The 23,920-nt window shown below is 36.2% G+C and overlaps 2 protein-coding genes across 2 annotated transcripts in view; one reads left to right on the top strand and one right to left on the bottom strand.

The window, feature by feature from the left end:
* Nucleotides 1-23,920, bottom strand: part of Ance-3 (angiotensin-converting enzyme Ance-3) — a 198,458-nt gene that overhangs the window by 26,004 nt on the left and 148,534 nt on the right. The window lies entirely within an intron of this gene.
* Nucleotides 5,086-7,188, top strand: LOC140750134 (uncharacterized). Its single transcript, XM_073083518.1, has one exon. It carries the CDS (start codon nt 5,405-5,407, stop codon nt 6,947-6,949), a length of 1,545 nt encoding a protein of 514 aa, XP_072939619.1. The 5' UTR covers nt 5,086-5,404; the 3' UTR covers nt 6,950-7,188.

Raw genomic sequence — 23,920 nt, forward strand, 5'->3', positions numbered from 1 at the left:
TACCAAAACCTTGATACGAATCGTAGTTTAATGTGTTAAAGTTGTTCATATCTATATAAATTGTGAAATTTAACATACTTTTAGTTTTCACAGCAAATTTCACCAAAATTACGATAATTTCTTTTAAAGTAACAAAATTAGACTTCTTATTATGTTACAGGCACTTACGATACGTGGTTGTTATTTTTTTTATTGGTGATATTTGAGCACTGCGTATCGTGAGTACCCGTTACATATCAAAATATCTCAATTCCACGAAGAAAATCAAGCTAAAATTGTATAAAACTAATTTAGAACTCCCCTTGAACATAAATTATGATATTTTTAAAAACACCGCGCGTATGGCACCGAGTTCTCACGTGTGTTTACTTTTCTTATCCGAATAGAATCGCTCTATTTTCAGTAACTACTCTAAGGGCATAGCCATTTCGTCGATTCTGTTTTTGAATATTTTTAACGACGCTTCGAAATTTTAATCGTTTTGTTTTTAAAAGCTTTTTATAACAACCAATAAGGCATAATGATGATAATGTTGACATGTAATTAAACTGTCGATTAAAAACAGAGAATTGGACTTCATTTCAGTAAATTCATATTGAGGTTTTAGTTTTTTTATATCACGGCTTTATGCTCTATTTTAAAACATCTTTAATTTATTAATCACACTTTAATATTGTTTATTAACCGGATTTATATATTAAACGTTAAGATTGAGAGAAATAAATACATGGTGATATATTTGTCTGCCAAATATGTAGAATATAACAAAATGACGTGTGAATTATTTAAATATATTCCAACAACGTTATTTGATTCGAAAGATGAAAAATTTATAAACATAAATGTAGTCATTATCGGGCTAAAATTTAAATGCATATCTCGAAAACTACTGAACAGATACGGAACATGTATAGAGTGGTTATTTTATCATTCCAATTTAAGTGTATTTTTTTTTAAATACGCGTTTTATAAATAATAATAAGAAATTTAATTCAATTATTAATTTAAATTGGAATTATTTCACCATAAACTGTTTTAGAATTATTTGACTAGAAATTTATTGTTGAAATTTTAATTCTAATAAACATCAATATTATTAAATGTTGACGGAATACTTTTTAAAATTATTTAATAAAACATTTTCAAGAAAATTATTATACAAAATTTACAAATAATACATCGATGTAACTTATAAATTATGTATTTGTGTGGGTGTTTTAACATGAATAACCTTGTAGTTGTAACTTTTCATTAATCAAGTTCACTTCCATTACTAATTAATAATTAATTAGCTACGTTGTATCGTTAATTAAGTAGTGACTAACACCTGTTCACGTGACTGATAGACTTTCAAATGTTGTTTTTAAACAAATTAAGATAAAATTGACGTATTTTTAGTTTGTTTATATTTGCAAAATAGTTTCTTTCCGGTCACAAGTGAATTGCTATTCATAATAACTAAGTTGGGACGACTTATTTTTTAATTCATTCCATATCTAAACTATCTGAAAGACGGCAGTATTTAACACTGATGTGAATGCTTCTACCCCTGTTTAGGTTTGGAAAATGATTGTTGTTTTTTAAAGTTATAGAAAAATAAGACATTAGTTTCACTGTTTGCGTGTAATTAGTTCAGACAAAACAAATTCTATTCTTGACTGACTGGAAATAAATCCTCCACTTTCTGCATTAATATAATTTCTATTGGAAACCCCATAAATTACATGTAATTTACATTGTTATTATTGTTTCTGTTTGCAATTTTTATCTGTTTCGTGTTCTTACTCGTTAAATAGTTGAGACGTTTGTGCGTTTCGATTTAAAAGATGTAAAAGGTAGGATGTTAAAAGAAAATTGAGAATTCAAAGCAATGAGAACATCATCGTACCTTACGGTAAGGATATTTGAGGTCGATTTTAAGCTTATAATTTTGAAGCTTTTTATCTTTTATCGATTACGTATTCACAGTGAGACATGACATTTAATCTTATCGTAATATCGGTATTATCATAACGATAAACACAAACGGACGAGATATTTGTTACAAATGAATATTTATCGGCGAGTTTCGTTTCTGTTTCTGGAGATTTGTGGATCATATTGCGAAATTTTGAGAGTTAAGTGAATTTAAGTAATACGATTATTCTCAATTCGTATGATAAGTGTTATTCTTCCTTTAACTTTTCGGTCAATGTATGCGATATATAACAAAATATTTGTTATTATACAATCTGTTGTCGAGTCGAGATATTATCGATCTGTGTGCACATATTACCAAAAACAGATCGAATGTAACATTGAAAATAAGTACATAATATTCTATTTTGCATTCAAGACGTGGGCTCGCCTACCATAAATTCTCGTGCTTTTAGTAGAAGCAAAAATTTACCTATGTAACAAAAAAATGATCATTAATGACATACTATTTCGTTCTGGTTAAATTCATTAGGATTCATGGTTAAATAATTGCAAAGGCGTTACCACCATAACTATGCCTCTTTTTTTTTGTTATCGAGGGGGAAACCTTCAAAAGGTACCCGACAACGTGGGAGCGACGCCGGGTTATGTGGGATTTTTACCGCACTAAAACCCCCCGGTGGCCGTACTCTGCGCTGCGTAGAGGGCTCCGGAATCTCCAAAGGAACGCAACCGGAGTCCATAACTATACCTACTGCTGTATTTGTATGGTCTAGATGGAAAGGCGTGTTTAGCAGTGATAAATAAACGTGGCATTCCATCTTAATTTTCAGGCGCAACATTTCAATGGTAGTACAGAACTGTGGAGCCATAAATACTAATTAAGTACTTCTAAGAAATAGACGATAGTGGATTAGAGTCACTTTTATCCAAGAGACATTTTACGGCTAGCGACTAGCTACTTATAACAATGGCAACTGTTAAGATACCTACGTAACACGCACGGGAAGAGACGCGCGGGCGGAGGAGGCGGGCAACGTCATCGGCGCGGGCGGTGCGGTGGTGGTACGAGCCGAACATCACTCACGCTTGCGACCTCCGACGGCCACGGACGATTTCTATTTAAATATTGTTTGACCGGGAAACCCTAATGTAATTAAGAGGCCTATTAAACCAGCAAAATACAGTCCACTCTCTCATTTAAGTCCCAGGACCCTAACATTGGTCCTTCAGGATTCGCCGTCTTAATTAACGCGGATTTAACGGTCAGTGCAACTTCAAATCTCGAAGCACTTTAGTTGTGGTCTTCAGCTGTGGAGGAGCTTCGAGGCACTCTTCATTATCATCGTGTCATCGAGGATACTTCGCTTAGCAACCGCACACCTACGCTCGAGAAAACAAGTCGTCCACGTGCAACGGACTTTGGACCCGTGGAATATTCCAAGCGATCGCCACTTAAGACAAAGGATTAAGCCACGTTTTACTGTTTGGTGGATTGGTCATTCGTGAGTCGTTCCAATTTTATTTATAACAATTTCTTATAAAAATAATAATCAGCCAGTTTATTTCTGCGAGACAAACCATTTCTTCACTTTTACTCAATTTCTTACTTCTTTTCCATTATTTCACATTTAAAACCATAAATGTTAATTTCATTGCCTAAAATATTATAGCCATAAAGCTTGCATTAGCGCACAATTTGTTTTTTAGCGCCCGAACAACGGAACATGTGGCACGTGTTTGCAAGTACTTATCGCTAACGCATCTTTTTCTTTGTTATCGCTTCGAGCGCTGCATTCCATTTTTTCATACGCACCTTTTATTTAATTTGACCCTTTTTTGCAATGGCTTCCGAATTGAAATCGCTTATTAGAAAGCGTAGTTGTATGAAGGGCAAGATGACTATTTTTGATAAATATCTTGATGAATTTAAAACAATAGCCCGGCCTACTACCGTACAACTCTTAGATTTAGAAAGCCGCTTTAATAAATTCGATGCCTTATACGCAGAATATGATCAATTACAGGATGCAATCGATGTGATGTCCGAATCGTCTGACGACGAGAACAATGAGCGAGAGGAATTTGAGACGCAATATCACCAACTCGTGGCAGAGGCGCGCAGCCTGCTGGGCGCGCGTCCCAGCTGCTCCACCGAGGCGGCGCGGGACGGCTCCGTGTCGGGCTTCGAGGACGCATGTGCAGGTGGTCTTAAATCCAATTGCGTTAGATTGCCTAAAATAGATTTACCCGTTTTTCACGGTCACTATCAACACTGGTTAGAGTTTAGGGATACATTTGTTTCTTTAATTCACTCGAGATCAGACATGGATAATATCAGTAAATTACATTATCTGCGCGCATCTCTTAAAGGTAGTGCATTGTTGGTCATCGACAATTTAGATTTTAAAGCCGATAATTATGAGGCCGCGTATAAATTATTATGCGACCGATATGACAATAAAAGATTACTCGTTAATAATCACGTCAGGGAACTTTTTAATGTTGAGCATATGCGTAGTGAGTCATGTTTTGGTATTCGTCGCCTTATAGATGTTACTAATAAAAACCTTCGCGCACTTTCAACTTTAGACCAACCGACTCAATATTGGGATACATTAATTATCCACATGATGGCAGAAAAACGTTTCTGGGAATTGGACACCATAGCAGCCAAGCACTCTTTATCTTCTGAGGAACGTGCCTGTGAGCAGAGCTTCTTAGAAACGACTACTCGCAAAGACGATGGCCGTTTCGTTGTAACAATGCCGCTGAAGGAGGACCCTTCGGTCTTAGGCGATTCGTTTCAACGAGCTTAATTTCGTTTCCTCTCCTTGGAGCGTAAGTTTTTGCGAGAACCTGTTTTTAAAGACAGGTACATGGAGTTCATGGGCGAGTATGAAAGCTTAGGTCATATGACTGAAAATAAAGAGTCTTCGTCTGGCAGTCTTAAATATAAAATTAATTATTTTCTTCCTCACCATGGCGTGCTTCGCGAGTCGAGTCTTACTACGAAGCTTCGAACCGTTTTTGATGCTTCGGCAGCTTCCGATACAGGTGTGTCACTTAACGACATTCAAATGGTCGGACCAGTTGTACAGGAGGACCTTTATTCCATTTTGTTACGTTTTCGACAGCACAAATACGTCATCACCTTGAGCTTTGCGGAGCGTTATTAGCTGCAAGGTTGTGTAATAAAGTTTTAAATTCATTAACCATACCCATTATCACATGTAAATTCTGGTGTGACTCGACCGTAGTTCTGGGGTGGTTAAGTACACCACCAGCACATCTTAAAACCTTTGTTCGTAACAGAGTTAACGAAATTCAAGAGAGCACCGAAAGTTACACGTGGAGTTACGTACCGTCGAAGGATAATCCGGCGGATCTTGTTTCTCGCGGGGTGAAGGCTGACCAAATCAGCAGTTCGTCTCTTTGGTGGTCAGGACCGTCTTTTCTGACTAAAGACGAAACTGAGTGGCCTAAAATGCCCAATGTGAAGCACGATCTACCTGAGTTGATTATGTGTTCATTCGCGCTTGATAATCATTCTAATGCCGATCCCATAACTAACCTAATGAAAAATAAATCAAAATTAACTCATTTGCAACATATAATAGCATATTTACTGAGATTCATTCATAACTGTAGAAGTAAAAATAATAAGTTAACTGGTTGTCTCACAGTTCATGAGCTTCAAAATTCATTAAATTTAATAACACATAAAGCACAACTTGAAATGTCTCCTGACGAATATGCTATTCTTAAAGCTGGCAAATCATTACCTAAGAAAAATCGATTGACTTCATTAACTCCATTCTTAGATTCAAATAATATCATGAGAGTTGGTGGCAGATTAGATAATTCACCTTATAGTTACGACATCAAGCACCCCATCATTCTTTGTAGTAAACATCATTTCACCAAAATACTTTTTCATCATTTCCATATTAAATATTTACATGCCCCACCTCAACTTCTTCTAGGAACTTTAAAACAGATTTATTGGCCCTTAGGTGGCACGAATCTTGCAAAACATATTGTACACAAATGTATTCGTTGCTTCAGGTTCAAAACTGAAACAGTTCAGCCCATCATGGGGCAGTTGCCCACATCGAGAACGAATTTAGAATATCCATTTCTACATTGTTCAGTTGACTACGGGGGACCGGTGTTGATAGCAGATCGCAAAGGAAGAGGTTGCAAACTTATTAAATCTTTTTTAGCAATCTTCATTTGCAATTCGACCAAGGCCTGTCACATCGAGCTCGTCACGGCGTTGTCCAGCGACGCGTTTATAGCCGCATTAAAACGTTTTGTATCACGTCGTGGTGTACCATCATCCATCACGTCCGATAATGGTACCAATTTCGTAGGCGCTAGTAACGAGTTGGCTCAGTTCCTTTTAAACTCCGATCTTCAAGGTCACGTAGCTCAGGAAGGCATCGACTTTAAATTTGTGCCGGCTTACACCCCCCACTTCAATGGTTTAGCTGAAGCTGCTGTTCGTTCCACGAAATATCACCTTAAGCGTATATTACAAACAACTCATTTTACATACGAAGAGATGGCAACCTGTCTCGCCGAAATAGAGGCTATATTAAATTCTCGCCCTCTTACTCCTTTCGCCACTGATCCTTCCGATTACACGGCTCTTACACCAAGTCATTTTTTGATTGGACGCTCACTTCTGGCCATTCCTCAGCCAGCAGTGCCTGACACCAACATAGTTCATCTGGAGCGATATAAGAGAATTCAGCTCATCAAGCAGCACTTCTGGAACCGGTTCTCCACGGAATATGTCAGTCTGTTGCAGCAAAAGGTCAAGTGGCAAAAATCCAACAACGAACTGAAACTTGGGTCGCTTGTTTTAATAAAGGATCGGAATCTTCCACCCCTTTTGTGGTCTTTGGGGCGCGTCATCCAGCTCTATCCTGGTAGCGACGGCATCAGTAGAGTCGCGGAACTGAGGACGAGGAGAGGCACAATTCGTCGAGCCTTTAATAATATTTGCCCCCTTCCAGAGTTTTGAAGTCTTCTTCATCGCTTCAACCCGGGGAGCATGTTAAGATACCTACGTAACACGCACGGGAAGAGACGCGCGGGCGGAGGAGGCGGGCAACGTCATCGGCGCGGGCGGTGCGGTGGTGGTACGAGCCGAACATCACTCACGCTTGCGACCTCCGACGGCCACGGACGATTTCTATTTAAATATTGTTTGACCGGGAAACCCTAATGTAATTAAGAGGCCTATTAAACCAGCAAAATACAGTCCACTCTCTCATTTAAGTCCCAGGACCCTAACAGCAACTCTCAATTTCGCAATGGTATGGATGGTGTATTGCGTTTTGGCGATTTGTTAGTTTCGTCGTAATCAAAATGTGTTTTAGCGACTATATTAGTACTGCATCGCGCGTTCATAAGTAAATGCGCATGACGCTCATATGTTTGCGGTGTTCCACCGGTGTGCGAAGTATACCTTCCGAACATATAGATATGAGTAGCAGATGAGCATGCAGTCCACCTGATGATAAGTGGCTACTGCCGCCCATGGACATGTAGGCAACCCCAGATAGGATTAGATATCTGAGGTCGGTCACAGATACGCCGCTTTCCCTGAGAACTAAGCTGGAACGCCTCAATAAAGTATGTCTTCCTACCACACCCTTCAATCCAGAACGCAACAGTGCTTTACAACTGCTGTTATTAGGCAAAATGGGAGTGCCGGTGTTGCCGCTGGAGTCGAACCACACAGAGTTCTACCACCTTCAGAATATATGATTAAAGCAGCATGCCCACTGAGGTCTTTATTTTGCAACAACTAGAGCATTCTTTACGCATGTATAAAACACCCGCGAGCGGTCTGCATACCGCCTGACGCGCAAAGGGTTCCGAGTTCGATCCCCGGCCAGACAGATATCTGGATGTATTTAGAAATCTGTTCTGGGTCTGGGTGTGTATTCGTCTTTTTGTGTGTCCATGGTACCCACAATACAGGGAATCCTTGTGAAGGTGTAAAGCGTGTAAAGCTTTTAGGTACCTATAAAAGTCCCTTTTTCTCGAGGGGGAAACCTTCAAAAGGCACCCAGCGACGTGGGAGCGACGCCGGGTTATGTGGGATTTTTACCGCACTAAAACCCTCCCGGTGGGCGGCCGCAGCGCTTGTTGGATCTCCGACGGAACTCAACCGGAGTACCTATAAAAGCCCCTAGAAATTATTTAGAGCACATTTGAATTAATATACAAATTATAAGTGCACTGACCTAAGTCAATGGCGGTAATAAGGGTAAAGCATGGTCCACGGCGCGATATGGCGTTGACATTTCACGAAGGCGTAGAAACCTTGACATATGGATACGATCCATTGTCCTTTCGTATGGTTTCAGTTCTGCTGTAAAAAGCGATTTAAGTTTATTTAACGCCCACTATAAAAAGTTGAAAGTTGCGAGATTTTTTTGTAAAAAAATAAAATCAGAGTGCAGACTTCATTTGTTCTTTCTGTGTTTTCATCTTCTTTTTATGATATTTTGTGCCAGTATTATACAGGCTGATTTTTTACGGAAAGCAAAATTCGACACTATAAGGGTTATCAAAAAATGTTAAAAAAAGACACGAAGCCGATTTGGACACTAAGGTTACATAACATTAAAAAAACAATTATTACCCTAACAGGGAATCGAACGAGTTTATTTTGAAATAAAATAAACACCCTGTATTATGCAAAGTTGTTGTTTATATAAGGATCAAATTCTGGGAAGTAACGATAAATGACATTTTCATTCATTCTCATACTAACCCTCCATGGGTTAGTATGAGAATGAATGAAACTTATTCTTCTATATTCATACGTAGCATAAAACATAGGTACTTAAGGTTTGAATTTCTTTCCTACTGTGTTATTTATCATTTATTATTAGCATCGGTACTGATATATATCTATCTATTTTTGAGAAGGTTTTTTAAGGACGCTCAGGTATGCAGGCTTTTTCATGATATTTTCCTTTAAAGCAAAAGACAATTAATTTCACATACATAACTTTGCATATAGATTTGAATCTCGGCCCCTTCGACTGAGAAGCCGCGATTTACCCACTAGACAGTCACTTGTATCGATATAATTACACACCACGTAATAGTAATCAAATTAATATAGTAAAAAAGGCATAAAATTATTAATGTCAGTGTAACTCAGTTTCACAACTCAAATCTTAATCAACTTTTTGATTTGCAACCGGAAGCAGACCTGCGTTTTAATTTATATAAACGTTAATAACATTAATTTTATTTATATAGCACTTGGTTTTCAAGGGCAGAGATAACATGCTGGCACGAATAACTACCTATTCTTTTTCAATGCCGTTCAATAAATTAACGTAGTATCGATACAGATAATCTATATCTATATATACATGAATGAGGTTTTAATTACTGTAGGTATGTCGATACGGCTATGTGTCATATAACTGTGATCTATGTATGTTCGGAGAATGGACGGTGCATTTATTAGCTTTAAGTAGAATGAGCGTACCTAATAGTTACTACATATTTTTTGAAAGTAGCAATTGGTTATGGAGTCCACTTGATAGCGTATGGTGACTCGTACCCCTAAATATTTTTATTAGAAAGCAATTTCTTTTATAATATAGAAGTAGCAGACGAGCATGCAGTCCACCTGATGGTAAGTGGCTACTGCCGCCCATGGACATCTGTAATCAATCCCAGATAGGATTAGATATTCCTACCTGAGGTTGGCCACAGATGCGCCGCTACCCCTGATGACTAAGCTGGAACGCCTCGGATAAGTAACACACCCTTCAAATCAGAACACAGCAGCGCTTAACGCTGCTGTTATGAGGCAGAAATAGGTGTGCCGGAGTCGAACCACAAAGAGTTTTACTACCTTCAATTGATAAATTGAGATATACTTATATGAATACTTTCGTTTCATATATTACCATATCCATTATTAGTGACTCCGGTCCGGCAGCGCTACCGGAACCTCTAAACCGGAGCCGGTCGAAGGGCGCACGCCTCTCTCTGTCGCGTACTGTTTACGTTATACACGCTATCCGATTATAACTGCATTTTACTTTGCCCTCATTCATAGAACAAATTGCAAAATATATACCCGCGTTGGTTACCAAGCGCTTGGGTTCCGGGTTCAATTCCCGTTCAGGTAAATACGTAAATAGGTTTAGATTTATCTACTAAGTTTGGGTGTTTATGTACCTACTTTGTGTCTGTTACTTGGGATCAGAATATTGCTACGGTATATGACTCGTCCTACGAGGTGACATCTGCAGTCGTGGAATGAGAATAATTATCCCGGATAATGCTTGAGAAGGCGGTGCGCTGAGAAAATATCGGCACCTTCCAATTAATACCCCCGAGTCCTAACAGCTCTGCGGAAGGCCACTGAGGGGGGCTTATGCGATAAAAAACAATTGACCTAATTATTTATTTCAAGCCACCACGTGGCGGAGCGGTCATCATACCGGTCTGAGGCGCAAAGGGTCCCGGGTTCGATCCCCGGTCAGACAGATATCTAAATGATGAATTTAGGTCCTTTGTTTCTGGGTCTGGGTGTTTGTGTATTCGTGTGTGTGTGTCCATAGCAACCACGATACAGAGAATCCTAGTGTTGGGGCTCTGAGTGTAGAAAGCTTTAAGCGGTATTCATTTATTTATTTAAGCGTTTTTGGGAATTCAGAAAGGAAACAAAACTTAACTTGTAATAAATCTTTAAACCTTTAAACCTCTTAAAGGTACTACGTCACCAAAAAGGAAGTCTACAACTTTTATCTTATTTTGCAACTACAAATGTACTCTTAGCCCTGTAGTAATCAAAATTCATAAAAACTAACTGCTCTCTTCTAAATGCACTATTAAGCTCGCATACTGGGTGCTGGTATCCACATTACCCTACATAGACCATCAGCAATGTCACAATTGTCAAATGACAGTGTGCCAAGTGCGTGTCGCTAATCGCCATCGTGTCGTTAATCGCTATCGTTTCGCAACAACGACAAAACCAGGGAGATCATAAGAAATAGACATTACTCCTCTGTTTCCACAGAGTCATCAACAGCCCATCACTGTCCCACTGCTGGGCACGGGTCTCCTCTCAAAATGAGAAGGATTAGGCCATAGTCCACCGCACTGGCCAATTGCGTATTGGTAGACTTCACATACCTTTGAGATTTTTTTATAAATCTCTCAGGTATGCAGGTTTCCTCACGATGCTTTCCTTCACCGATTAGCAAGTGATAATTAATTTCTAATACGCACATAACTTTGAAAAATTAGAGGTGCGTGCCTGGGATTTGAACCTCGGACCCCTCGATTACAAGAGAAGCCGAGTTTCTTAACCACTAGGGTATCACTACTTTTTCCACAGAGGATAGATGTGGAATGTCTCCCACAGAGCTTTAGTGTTTGTCTACGTTTTTAACCGACTTCGAAAAAGGAGGAGGTTACTCAATTCGACCGTATATATATATTTTTTTTTTTTTTTTTTTTTTATGTTTGTTCGGCGATTTTTTCGCGATGCCGCGACCGATCGACATGATTCATACACCATTGTATGCGGCTAGTTTCACAGGGGGTCCCATTTCGAGGAAATTTGAAAATTTCCGCCAGTTTTCCCGGAAAATTGGAAAAACCCGATTTCATATAAACTTGAATAAGTCGAGTATTTCTTAACCAATTTTAATTTTCTTTTTTTCATATGAAAGGGTGTTTCGTTGCGGTACTTTCCTACCTTAACATTAGTACGCTCTGATGATTAGAATTTAAGTTATGGGGTGGAACTCATCATCACTACCCCTGCTTTTTACATATTTTATGACAACTTACCTTCTACCCACTCAATTCTCATGAAACTTAAAATGAACATTGAGTGTCTAGGTTATCATGATATGATGGAAAATTTGACCTTCAACTCTTCAACCCTGGTAATGCAGAAGTGCCTCCTGCCTCAACCATACAAGTTAGGCATTTGGAACTTATGGATATTTAATAAAGTCGATAAGTTGAGATATATGATGGAAAATTTGACCTTCCACTCTTCAACTCTGATAATACAGAGGTGCCTCCTGCCTCAGCCATACAAGTCAGGCATTTGATGCTTATGAATATTCAATAAGGTTGATAGGTAGAGATATATGATGGAAAATTTGACCTTCTACTCTTCAACTCTGATAATGCAGAAGTGCCTCCTGCCTCAACCATACAACTTAGGCATTTGGAGCTTACGAATATATGATAAGGTCTTTGAGTAGAGACATATGATGGAAAGTATGACCTTCAATTCTTCAATCCTGATGATGCAGAGGTGCCTCCCATGTAAAGTATATAGATTAGACATTTGTTGTAATGAAGTAGCTAGACAGAGATATATGATGAAAAATTTGACCATCAACTCCTTTTTCTTTTCTTAACTATTGAATTAAGGTAAATTGGACCGGTTCACTCGCAGAGTTTTACCACCTAGTTTGATTTATTTACTTATCTGTTCCTACCTAACCTAGCCAATAATTAGTATCTCATAAAGCTTAAAGAATTGGTTAGGTTAGGTTGGAACATATAAGACAATATAAAACTAAGCGAGAAGGGCGCGGCAGCGCCCAGCGAGCGGGTGGGTCCAATCCGTATCTATTCAGACCTTACCTTTATTCATGATCACATTTATACAATTTTACATAATATTAATACAAACGTTAGCATATCATCACTAAAAAGGGTGAAAAAAATAATTTTAACAAAAAAATAAAACCGACTTCTATGTCACTACAAAGTAAAAAATAATTGAAATAGATGTTGGTTTAGTACATATTTCTGAAGTCGGCGCTCATATTGGACACGCTGTTATCAAACGAAATATATTGAGCGCCGACTTCAGAAATATGTACTAAACCAACATCTATTTCAATTATTTTTTACTTTGTAGTGACATAGAAGTCGGTTTTATTTTTTTGTTAAAATTATTTTTGACTGTACGTATCGGAGACGGAAGTAGATAAGTTTTCAATCTGTAATCTGATTTAGTGATGAACAAAGGTGGCAGAAAGCATTTGCCATCAGACGAGCTGCATGCAGCAAGTTTCTTTATCTCTATTTTGTCATAAAACGTAAACTTAGTTACCGTAAAATACTTATAAATAGTTTTTTTAATTTACTTCGTGTCATTTCTGCCTTATTTTAAGTCTGTGGAGCGGACACACCTCCTGAGGAAGCCGTCAGCGTTCCTTTCTATTGCCAAATCGTTGATAATCTATATGTTTTACATCCATTTTAAAACGCCCCCGTCATCTTGCCAGAGATCTGTTGTTATCTTAAATCTATTGCTATCTGTCATTGAGACAAACTAATTCGATGTTACCTTGATAGCTTTATCGATCTATCGTGATGCATATCGTTAATGTATCGATAATCCGTTAAGTGTACTTTATATTACAGTATTCATTATAATTATGTAAGTCATCAACATCATGTCATAAGATTAATTAATTAACTTATAGTATGAAAAATACGCTTATCACGAGTAAGTATTACAAAAGCTTCGGAAACTGAGACAGGATAGGTTTTCTATTAAAGGTTAAGAAATGTCTAATAACATCGGTATATCTATACATTTACATAAATATCAGCAACCAAAGCTTTCTCTAGGATTCGAACCTTGGACGTTTAGGAGTCTGAATTTCATATAACCACTCTCCTGTAACAAAGTTAAGGTCAAAAATTATGTACTAATAAGAGAAGGTAAAAGCTTACTCATAATGTTAATTGAAATAAATTAAATCAGACATGACTAAAAAATACAAAGTAATTTGCGAAGGGGAAGAATTAGTGCCTGTTAAAATAGCTAGTCATTCGTTACGGCAAAATACAATTACACCTACCTAATAGTACCTATAAGTAGAATTGTCCTTAATGTAGCGTCTGACCTTTGCAGAGGCAGTGACAGGTGCTAAATATGAATACGGGGTCTTAAGTTTAAAGTCTAGTCAAAATCGGTTTAGTAATTTATTATAGTTCTTTTTAAATCTTGCTAGTCACAAGTAACACTTGGTGGCATTGCAAAGCAGTCTCTATACCCTGTCGAAAGCAATATGAATTTGAATACTACTGACACGAGGCTGCCACTAACTTACTCCACTTCCACCTGCGAATTGGGGTGTACTCTACTAGTTATGGGAATGGAAAAATACCCAGGCGCATCAGTAGGACAAAAAATGTTTGATGAAACATTTTAACATTTGTCGTCAACCGTCTGATTCCGATACCTGGCGACCATCTCACTCTTCAGGAGTTGCAACGTTTGTGATCGGCTTCAAGTAATACTTCAATTGTATATGGAGCTGATTACTGATATCCAGGCGGTAGTGACCACTTACCATAAGATGGACTGCACGACCATTTACATATTCAGATAGAACCCAGAGTAGAAAAGAATCTAACAGAGTCTACTCTGGGTTCTATTTAGTAAGATTGGCGCCGGATGCATTACTACATCTGAGGTTCTGAGAACACCTCGTGGTTAACGTTATATCTAGACGCTTATGACACAACGTTTGTTTGATGGTTATAGGCACCATAATGAGTGATCTAGTTCACACGGATCCGCTTGCGCAGCGTCCGGCCAGCGTCCTTCACTTTTACTGGACACTTCGCTCGATTCCTATCGCTCACGGGACTTCCAACGGCCTTAGCATAGCATTATTATAATGTTGCTTTCTTACTTTCTCACCCTTGAAACTTGAAGGCAGTACGGCAAAGCAGTTCACCGCCAGTCCATTACTATCCAATTGCTACAAGTTTGAAAAGTCAGTGGAGAGGTCTGGGACTTAAACCTTGGTTTCCCCGAATGAGAGGCGTTCCTTAACTATTAATATATTCTATCACTATTTTTATCCTTTTGTTATAACTTAAAATAAGCTGAAGGTGGTACTATAAAAAAGTCGCCCAAAACATCACTTAAATGTTTTTTTACAAATTACATTGGATCTGACTGATTTAGGCATGTGGCTATACTATAAAGCTTTCGAAGTTATGTGCGATGTAATTAACGCTTGTTATAAGGTAAAAATAAAGGCCTCGGGGAAACCTTCAGCAGGTTTCCTTATGTAGGTTGAAAAATGTTATAAAATGTGTCTGAATTCTTTTAATGTTTTCTATATGTATTTGGACAGCGTACTCAATTGTGGGCTAGACCTCTTAGAACCTAGGCCAATAATGGAATGATGACTCAATAGCAGCTAAAGTACCAAGTACCAGGCTAGCATAACTTATAGGTAATTAGTATGATACAGCCGCATAGCTACGCAGGTGCTGATTTTTACTACTTTAATATCCTGATTACAATCAATTTGTTTAAATAAGACCAATAATTATTTTTTGTGAGTCAACTGTTTATCCTTGAACGAGTATGATGCAATTTGTTTTGAATTGAATTGTTTTGAAATTTGAATTGTCTTGAAAATGGTTGATATATTATTATAAGAGTAATTATTGGAAACCTAAACGTTCTAACTCTAACGAAAAAAATCTGCTACAAAGTCTAAAACAAATCATTACAGAAGTTTCCAATTATTCTATGTAGTTAGTTTAGATTTTGCTTTTTTATAGAATTTATCTACGGGTCACACTTTTTATTTTATTTTAAACAAGTAGTACGTGCGCTGTGCAGTCCGCCCGTGGTACTCGTAAGTAACAACTGCCGCCCATGTATATATGTATACACTCAATCTCAGATAGGATAACATTAAGTTTGGCTATGCGTAGCTGCCTCCTTTACCAACCAGGATAAAACAACGCTTAACAGTGCTTTTAGACGATGGCGATACAAGGGTTTACCTTCTTGCAATTAAATGCTATATTCGATTACAATGTTTATTAAATTACTTATAAATAATATAAATTTACTTGTAATTATACAGAAGTCATTATATTCGATATGACTTCCTTCGTGTAATGGATTTACATGTCACTTTACAGCAATTATCTGAATATACATAGGAATGTGATCTTAAATGACGTTTAAATTATACAAATCATACATAACATGTATATTTCTCGTTTTGTATATATGATATTAGATACGAATGCGGAAACCATGAGGCAGTATCCTTGAAAATGTCCCTTTTACAATTTCATATTTTACCTCAAGTTATAGAAAATAAAATATGGGATGTTTATGGTGTTATAGTGCTGGCCTTTAAATTCTTTAACGGAATCGAGTAAAGCACTTATAGAAAATATGGTTAATACAAAGGAAACTCGATTAACCGGGTTAATTGTTGTCATAAGGTATTCGAATAATCGAAAATTCGGATAATTGAGTGTAAGAACAAAAGCTATTAAAACTTACTTTAGGGTCCCAGCTGACATGCTACTTTTAGCCACTTTTCAGAAGTTAGATGCAGCTCTCAAGCGCTGCACTGCGCACACATTAGGTCACCGTTCGTACTACCTTTTTGATGGTCAAAAAGCACCTCTAAACCGCTCAATTTCAATTTACAACAAGATTAATTGCCTGATCTTTAGATGAAAAGCAGTAAAATTGATCTTAATCTGAGGGAGAGAGGAAGAGGAAGCTTATCGCGTTCTCCGTAGCATGGAAGTTTTTGACTAATTTCACTACATTATAAAAACATAATTAGGAGTCTATGATTACTTGGTCCATGTAAACCAGGCAGGAAATAACCGCCAGTACCGACACAGCTACGGTAGATAGCAAGTGCATTAGTCACCCGCGAAAACGAAGCCGAGGTCGCCAGATTTGAACGTCCATTTTGGTTCGGGATATTTCATATCCGTTTTATATTGTATATCCGTTTATGGGCTTGATGCAACCTTAACTGGTTCCTTTAGAACTTAAGTTAACAAAGTTTAAGTTATTTTAAGAACTTTATATCTTATATATAAAATTCTCGTATCACAATGTTAGTTACCGTACTCTTCCGAAACGGCTTTACCGATTTTCACCAAATTTTATATGCATATTCAGTAGTTCTGAGAATCGGCTGCGATCTATTTTTCATACCCCTAAGTGATAAGGGTTCTGCACCCTTAACATTTTTTTATTTATATGGCAACACAACGTTTGGCGGGTCAGCTTGTGAGTTACAAAATTTTTCAGTGATCCTTACTTACTAACGTTATGCTGACTTACAAAAGTTTAAATTTAATTTGAAGTCAAAGGGATATGAATGTAATTGAAATGTCAAAATTATTGTCTAATTTCAAATTTATTCTTTTACGTGAAAATTTGTTTTTAAAATTGGTTTATTCCGGCCTTAGCATTTTGGCCTGAGTAGTTCAATAAAGTTAGAACGAGACATTATAAAGAAAATTTTGCAATAATGGTCATTTGTAGATTAACTTTTTTATTATGAATTAGAATTGAGTGATTTCGCTAATACAATGAAAAGAGAGCAAAGGTAGATTAATTATTAATAAGTTAATTATTTTACACAACCATATTGTATCTGAAACTATTCTAAAACAACGGCAAAAATAAAAATAAACGAAATGGCGAGAATAAAACCAATGAGCACTCTTACAAGATATTATAAATCAATTTTAATAAATAATTAATAGAACTAGATCATAATCAAAGCTACAGTTATTATCATTAATTATATTTGAATACACTTGATAAAACTATGAATAAGCAGTTGATAATTTTATCATTATCATAATAATTAATGTTAGATTAGACCGATCCTTGTAATGATAACTTTACACCTTGTAACAATGCTTTTGTAAGTTTGAGCAACGCATGTTATTACCAAAGTGGCTAAAATGTAAGCTGTAATTTAATAACAAAGGCTCGTAATTTATAACACCGTATGTACTATGTAATCATTTATGGAGCAATGCTATTCTTTTGAGCGGGATTGGTAACAAATATATGCGTTGGTAATAATTGTTTAAATAAACGAGTAGGTGTGTTTTAGAAACTACTACATAATGGAGTATTTTATGGATATAATGAGTGTTATTTTAGATAATATTTGTAAGTAAGTAATGAAAAGCGTGCGTATACACAGGTTAATTTTTTTAAATAGGCCTTCAGGGCTGAATCCTAAACTATGAGGAGTAGCGAAAAATGCTGAAAGAAGTTACGAGGCCGATTTTGATAAAAACATAACATTAATTCCCAGAATTTGATGTTTATAAGCAACACTATTAGATAGTGGTATAATATAGAGGTGTAATTTTTTTGTATTTTTTTTTTGTTAAATGAAGACATTACATGGTCTCAGATTTTTTTATATTTCTTACTATAATAGGCCAAAGTCACACATGAGCTTTGCCAAAAAAAATCAACATTACAATTATATCCAGGCCACTACCAACTTCATTTACCATCCTTGCAATGTCAGGGATCAATCAATCACCCGCTCTCGTGTGTAAGCCTATCAAAACAAAATGCGATTGTCTATTTCCCCTCGAAACCGGAGCAAGGGAGTGGTGGAAAATTGCTCGAGAATATCGTCCTTAGCCAATGAACCGGCACTGTTTCTTACTTGTATTGTACAGGGTCTTATTTAGATTTAGATGGATCAGCTGTTCTTAATCTCTGTTTCTCTAACGTGTGAAATACTGCCCATCTACATTTTGGATAAAAATTGGACAATTTTTGTTAAGTTTCGTGAAAAAAAGCATTTTAACGATATTACATGGTATCAGAATTTTGCACTGAACTTATCATAAAAGACAAAAGTCACACATGAGCTTTGTAAAAAAAATCAACTTATCATGTTATCCAGGCTTCTACCAACATCATTTACCATCCTTGCAATGTTAGGGAACAATCAATCACCCGCTCTCGTGTGTAAGCCTATCAAAACAAAGTGCGATTGTCTATTGTCTATTTCCCCTCGAAACCGGGGCAAGGGAGTGGCGGAAAATTGCTCGAGAATATCGTCCTTAGCCAATGAACCGGCACTGTTTCTTACTTGTATTGTACAGGGTCTTATTTCGATTAAGATGGATCAGCTGTTCCTCGATATATTTCGGGTTTCTATACAAATATGTGATTGGTAGAAAGAACTTTTTGAATAGGAATGTTCCTCAAATCTATTACAAATTTCTACCTAATAACAGCAGTGTTAGGCGCTGCTGTGTTCCGGTCTGAAGGGTGTGGTAACGGAGACATACTTTTCCGAGGCGTTCCAGCTTGATCCTCAGAGGTAGCGGCGCATCTGTGGCCGACCTCAGGTAGGAATATCTAATCCTATCTGGGGTTGATTACAGATGTCCATGGGCGGCAGTAGCCACTTACCATCAGGTGGACTGCATGCTCGTATGGTACTCTTATATTATAAAAAAAAAAAAACAGTGCTACGTTTCCGGACTTAGTTGAGTCATTGTATGTAAGTAAACTTATTCTAAAATGTAAGTATATACATATGTATATAAGGGGGATGCTTTATTACATCTTTTAAAATTATAATACAGAAGAGATTTAATAATGCTATAGGGTAGTAATTTACTTAATACATAGCCTAATGATCCTAAAGGAGGCTCACGTAGTTGTGAGCCGTAGCTAATATCAATGAAGCGCCCTCTGTATATCAGCTGTCAATATAAAATATGTTACTAAAAATACACAAATAAATATTAACAAAAAACAAGAAATTCAACATGACATCAGATTTTTTTTCACAATTGTACAATAAAAAGGATTATACATAGAAACATTAACAAAAAGTATATTTTTTTGAACAGATCAGAACTATAAAACATCAAATGTAGAAATTTGATGTACAATTTTATATTATCAACTCAGATAAAATAACTTTACGAGCATCTCTTCGAAATAGGTGCTATTTTATCAAAAAAATAAATACAATTTTAAAATATTGTGAGAAAACCGCAAAATTGTTTATGTAGCCAATTAAATAATCACTTTACATTTTATTAGCAGAAATATATTCTGTGGTCAGCGGCTGGTCAGAGTTAATAGAATAATGATTGATGTGTTTTAATTATATAATTTTATAGTATATGTTAAAAACATAAATAATACTCGTAATATACTTCACATTTCATTTTTATAACCTAAGTGTAATCTATAAATATATATTTTACCCCAGGGAGTATTCTGCCTTGAAAAGTCTGTTTTGTGTTCCAAATGTGCAAGATTCCGGCATATTAATCGAAAACTGTGCTTCCTTTAAGCTTCTTCAAGCTCCTTTAATCCTATCTCAATCCCACTGCTGGGCTTAGTACTCTACAAATATATTCAAATTATTTAATTATCGTATTATTTTAATTAATTATTTTGTGTTATTTTTATAATCATAAGTGCCAATTTATGGCTGCTCAGTCACTGGCTGGTATGAAGATTGTATGAGTTAGCATAAAAAAGAAAAATAACTCTCTTGACGTTTGAGTTGTATTTGCGCGGGAATAATAAAAGTTGTAAATTGGGTCAAGAAATAGATTTTTTATTCTATTAGTACATACACCAAGGTTCTGTTACGATTGCTTTCACGAGCAAATTAGTTTCTATAACATATAATATGCCTGGGAGTCAAGTCTCAGACCTCAGAGCACATAACGAATATAATGAAACAAACTTATATCGCATCTATTAATACTGCATAATTTACAAGGTTATGCATAAAAACTGCGAACAAATTATGCTGATTAATTTTAAAGATGTTAAGGTAGGCAATTTTTTGACAGTCAATTAATTTATTATACGCATACTACGTAAATATTACAAAAACTATTTAATGAGGCATTGGCGCTAGTGCCGGTTACAACAGATCATTCGAAATATTTATTGTCGGTCGTAAATCAAACTGATATATTGATGCCTCCTGGCATTTGCTGTTCTAGTTTCTTTTTCTAGAGCTCACGTGAGTATCTAGCAATATATTATTATTATGCTTAGGTGAGAAAATAACGGGATTATAGTGGAAGTTGAATACAATACGTTGGATGGCTGGAATTAAAAGTATTTATTTTTATACGCCTATAGGATAAAGATATAAATTTGTCTTACAATATTTTGTCTTAAATGCTACTAGATTGAGACACGACCACAATTGTTTTCAAAAAGATTTCATCAAGAAAATCAATGGGATTATATTTTATTGGTCATTAAACTTAATAAGAGGCCTTGGTTCGTAGCACTTTATGCGTATAGTGCAATATATAATATTAGGGCTGGTTGTTATGGTTTTTCACAAAAAAATACATTAAGAATTGCCTACAGACACCACCCAATCATAAACCGATCTTCATTAGATATCATACGGATTAGATCTGAGCACTTAAAATATACTAGCTATATAATTTTAAGTTGTGTAATAGTAATACTATAGCTTATTGTACTAAGAAAAATAAACGTAACAAATGAACAAACATATTTTTTTCCCAAGACATAACTGCGGATATATTTCACTGACCCAGTAGTCAAGACGCCTCGTTCTTGACCTAGCTATGTTATTAATTTACAATATAACATGTATACATTAGTTGCTGTAACCGTACATAATAATGCATTTGAAAGTTACGAAAAACCGTCTTCGCCAATTGGGTAATTTACGCATTGGTAATTCGGTGCCTTTAGTTGAAATGAGTACGCAATGTATACTACTTAATTGTTCGGAATGTACGAGTAGTTGATGGTATCGGCTTTTTAATTATTTAGTGGGTGAAACTTTATTGTTTTGATCATTAACACCTGTTATTATTAATCAATCTATCTAATTTTAGCCTAATTAAAAATGAAAATTCGATTGATTCTAAAAGGTAAAAATTAGCTTTTTATACCGTTATTCGTAACCGTTAACGTTTAGTCAAAAATCACTTGTTAGTGAGTGGCTACTGCCGCCCATGAACATCTGTAAGCAAACCAAGATAAGATTAGATTTCTTAGTAAGGTTGGCCACCTGTATTATCTTATTATCCCTGAGGATTAAGTAGAAACGCGTCGGATAAGTATGTTTCCCTTACAACAACTTCCAAAGCGGAACACAGCAGCACTTAACATTGCCGATATAAGGCAGAGACATGTGACGGGGGTGCCTCGGACGTCAAACCACAAAGGGCCTTTACGACCTACACTGTTTCCATTGATTTAAAGTTAAAAAAAACAATAATTTTTCTATATGCGTCTAACGTACAACTTCAAAAAATGTACACGACCTTATCTTTGACCAATAAAAAGCGTATTAAAAAGGATGTAACAGCTTACACATCCATTCATGTTTTAGTCTCTAACCGTTCAACCAATTGTTTGAACTTTGGACACCTTTCAGATTCCCAAACTAATAAGCATAACAAATAAACAGACACCGCTCGTGACCTTTAGTGTTCAGGCCATCGCAAACTGGGTTACTATGGCCATTCACAAAACATCTATGTTGTTACACGCAAGATGATAGGGTTGGTGTGATAGAAGATTTGTATTTTATATGTATAAGTATTTGTATTATATACGTTTATGTGGAATAAACTCCACCTTGTGAAATTTAAGTATCAAATGAGTTTAATGAGTACCAAATAGGGTACCTATGGGAATCCGGCCCACAGACATCTACAATCAACTAGGATTAAAATTTAATCCAAAGTTTGTATTATTAAGTTTTATACAAAAATAATCTTTGTCGCCCTTTACAATTACACTGTACAAGTTATGTTATGGCGGGAGGAAGGTAAATTTGCCACCCTGTACATACGGGTAGGTCGGCGAAAAAAGTGAGAATTGTATCACCTATATTAATGTTGTACCTAATGTTAATAAATAAGTGTTTTTACGCGACTGCGTAAACTGAGTATGTATGTACTCGTATGTACGAGTATGTATGTCTCAATCTTTGGCACACTTTACAGTCCAAACGACTTGATGGATTTTAACATAAGAAATGTCATTAGATTCCAGGTATAATAATTTGATAGTTCATTCCTGTGCTGTAAATTGTGCAAAAAGTTTTTAAAAATAAAATAAAAATAATATCAGAAAATCATTCCCATTTTTTAGCAAAATTTGCAAAGGGGCAACCCTGTTCAAATCTAAACCATTGCCGAAGATATTAGTGCCTGCGAAATTTACCTACAATTGATCCACTCTCGCACGTGACAGATTGCGTGACAAGGCCACTTGCGTAAGCTATGGACAATGAGATATGAAAATGTGTTTTGTATTGTTTCGATGTATTTCGTTTTAATATAGAGAATTTATAAAGCTGAAGCAGTGAATGTCCGAAAACATTATTTTGCCTTTTTTAACTATAGGTAGCTGTAATTAAATATCTATAAATGTATATTAAAATATTTTATAATATAGGAGTAGCAGATGAGCATGCTGTCTTGACAGCATACCATCAGTAGCCACTTATGGCTACTGAGGCATGGGTATCTCTAATCCACCTCAGATAAGATTAGATTCCTACCTGAAGTCGGCAACATATGCACTGCTACCACAGACTCTACCCTAGGACGCGCCAGAATCGAATCGCTAAAGGTTCTACTACCTTAATTGTAACCAACGTACATTTTTAAGGGTATTAAACAGGCCAAAGTAACATTTGAACTTAAGCCAAAATACAACATAAGCTACACATACTGACAAAGGTATCTTAAAATGAACTGAAACTAATTTCTGGTCTAAAATTAATGACCACAATATTATAATGAGACCGGATAAAAAAAATCAAAGTTTGTTAATCGATTACCTATAGTATTTCATGGTCAGCAGGTAATACGACAAGATTTGCATACATTAACCATTTTTGTCAAAGTCATAAGTGGGTACTTAATAACTTTAAACTGAATGGTCTGCAAAATTACCTTTTTACAGCTGATAAATTAATATATTACGTAGAGCTAGATAAACATGTCAGTAAGCATAAGTGATATAGTTTCTTGATATATGAGATTGATTCTATAGTTACCTATATTAGATGTAAAACATTACACACCTTTGGTGTTACATCTGATGATTGCATCTGATAGTATGTGGCTACTGCCGTTCATGGAC

Source organism: Epargyreus clarus, unplaced genomic scaffold (genome assembly GCF_041222505.1).
Source record: "Epargyreus clarus isolate Ecla_fem2 unplaced genomic scaffold, WU_Ecla_fem_2.2 ptg000019l, whole genome shotgun sequence".
NCBI classification, from domain to species: Eukaryota; Metazoa; Arthropoda; class Insecta; order Lepidoptera; family Hesperiidae; genus Epargyreus; species Epargyreus clarus.

What these genes read in the sequence shown, in the direction of transcription:
- LOC140750134 (XM_073083518.1), top strand. Translation starts at nt 5,405, where the DNA reads ATGCCCAATGTGAAGCACGATCTACCTGAGTTGATTATGTGTTCATTC.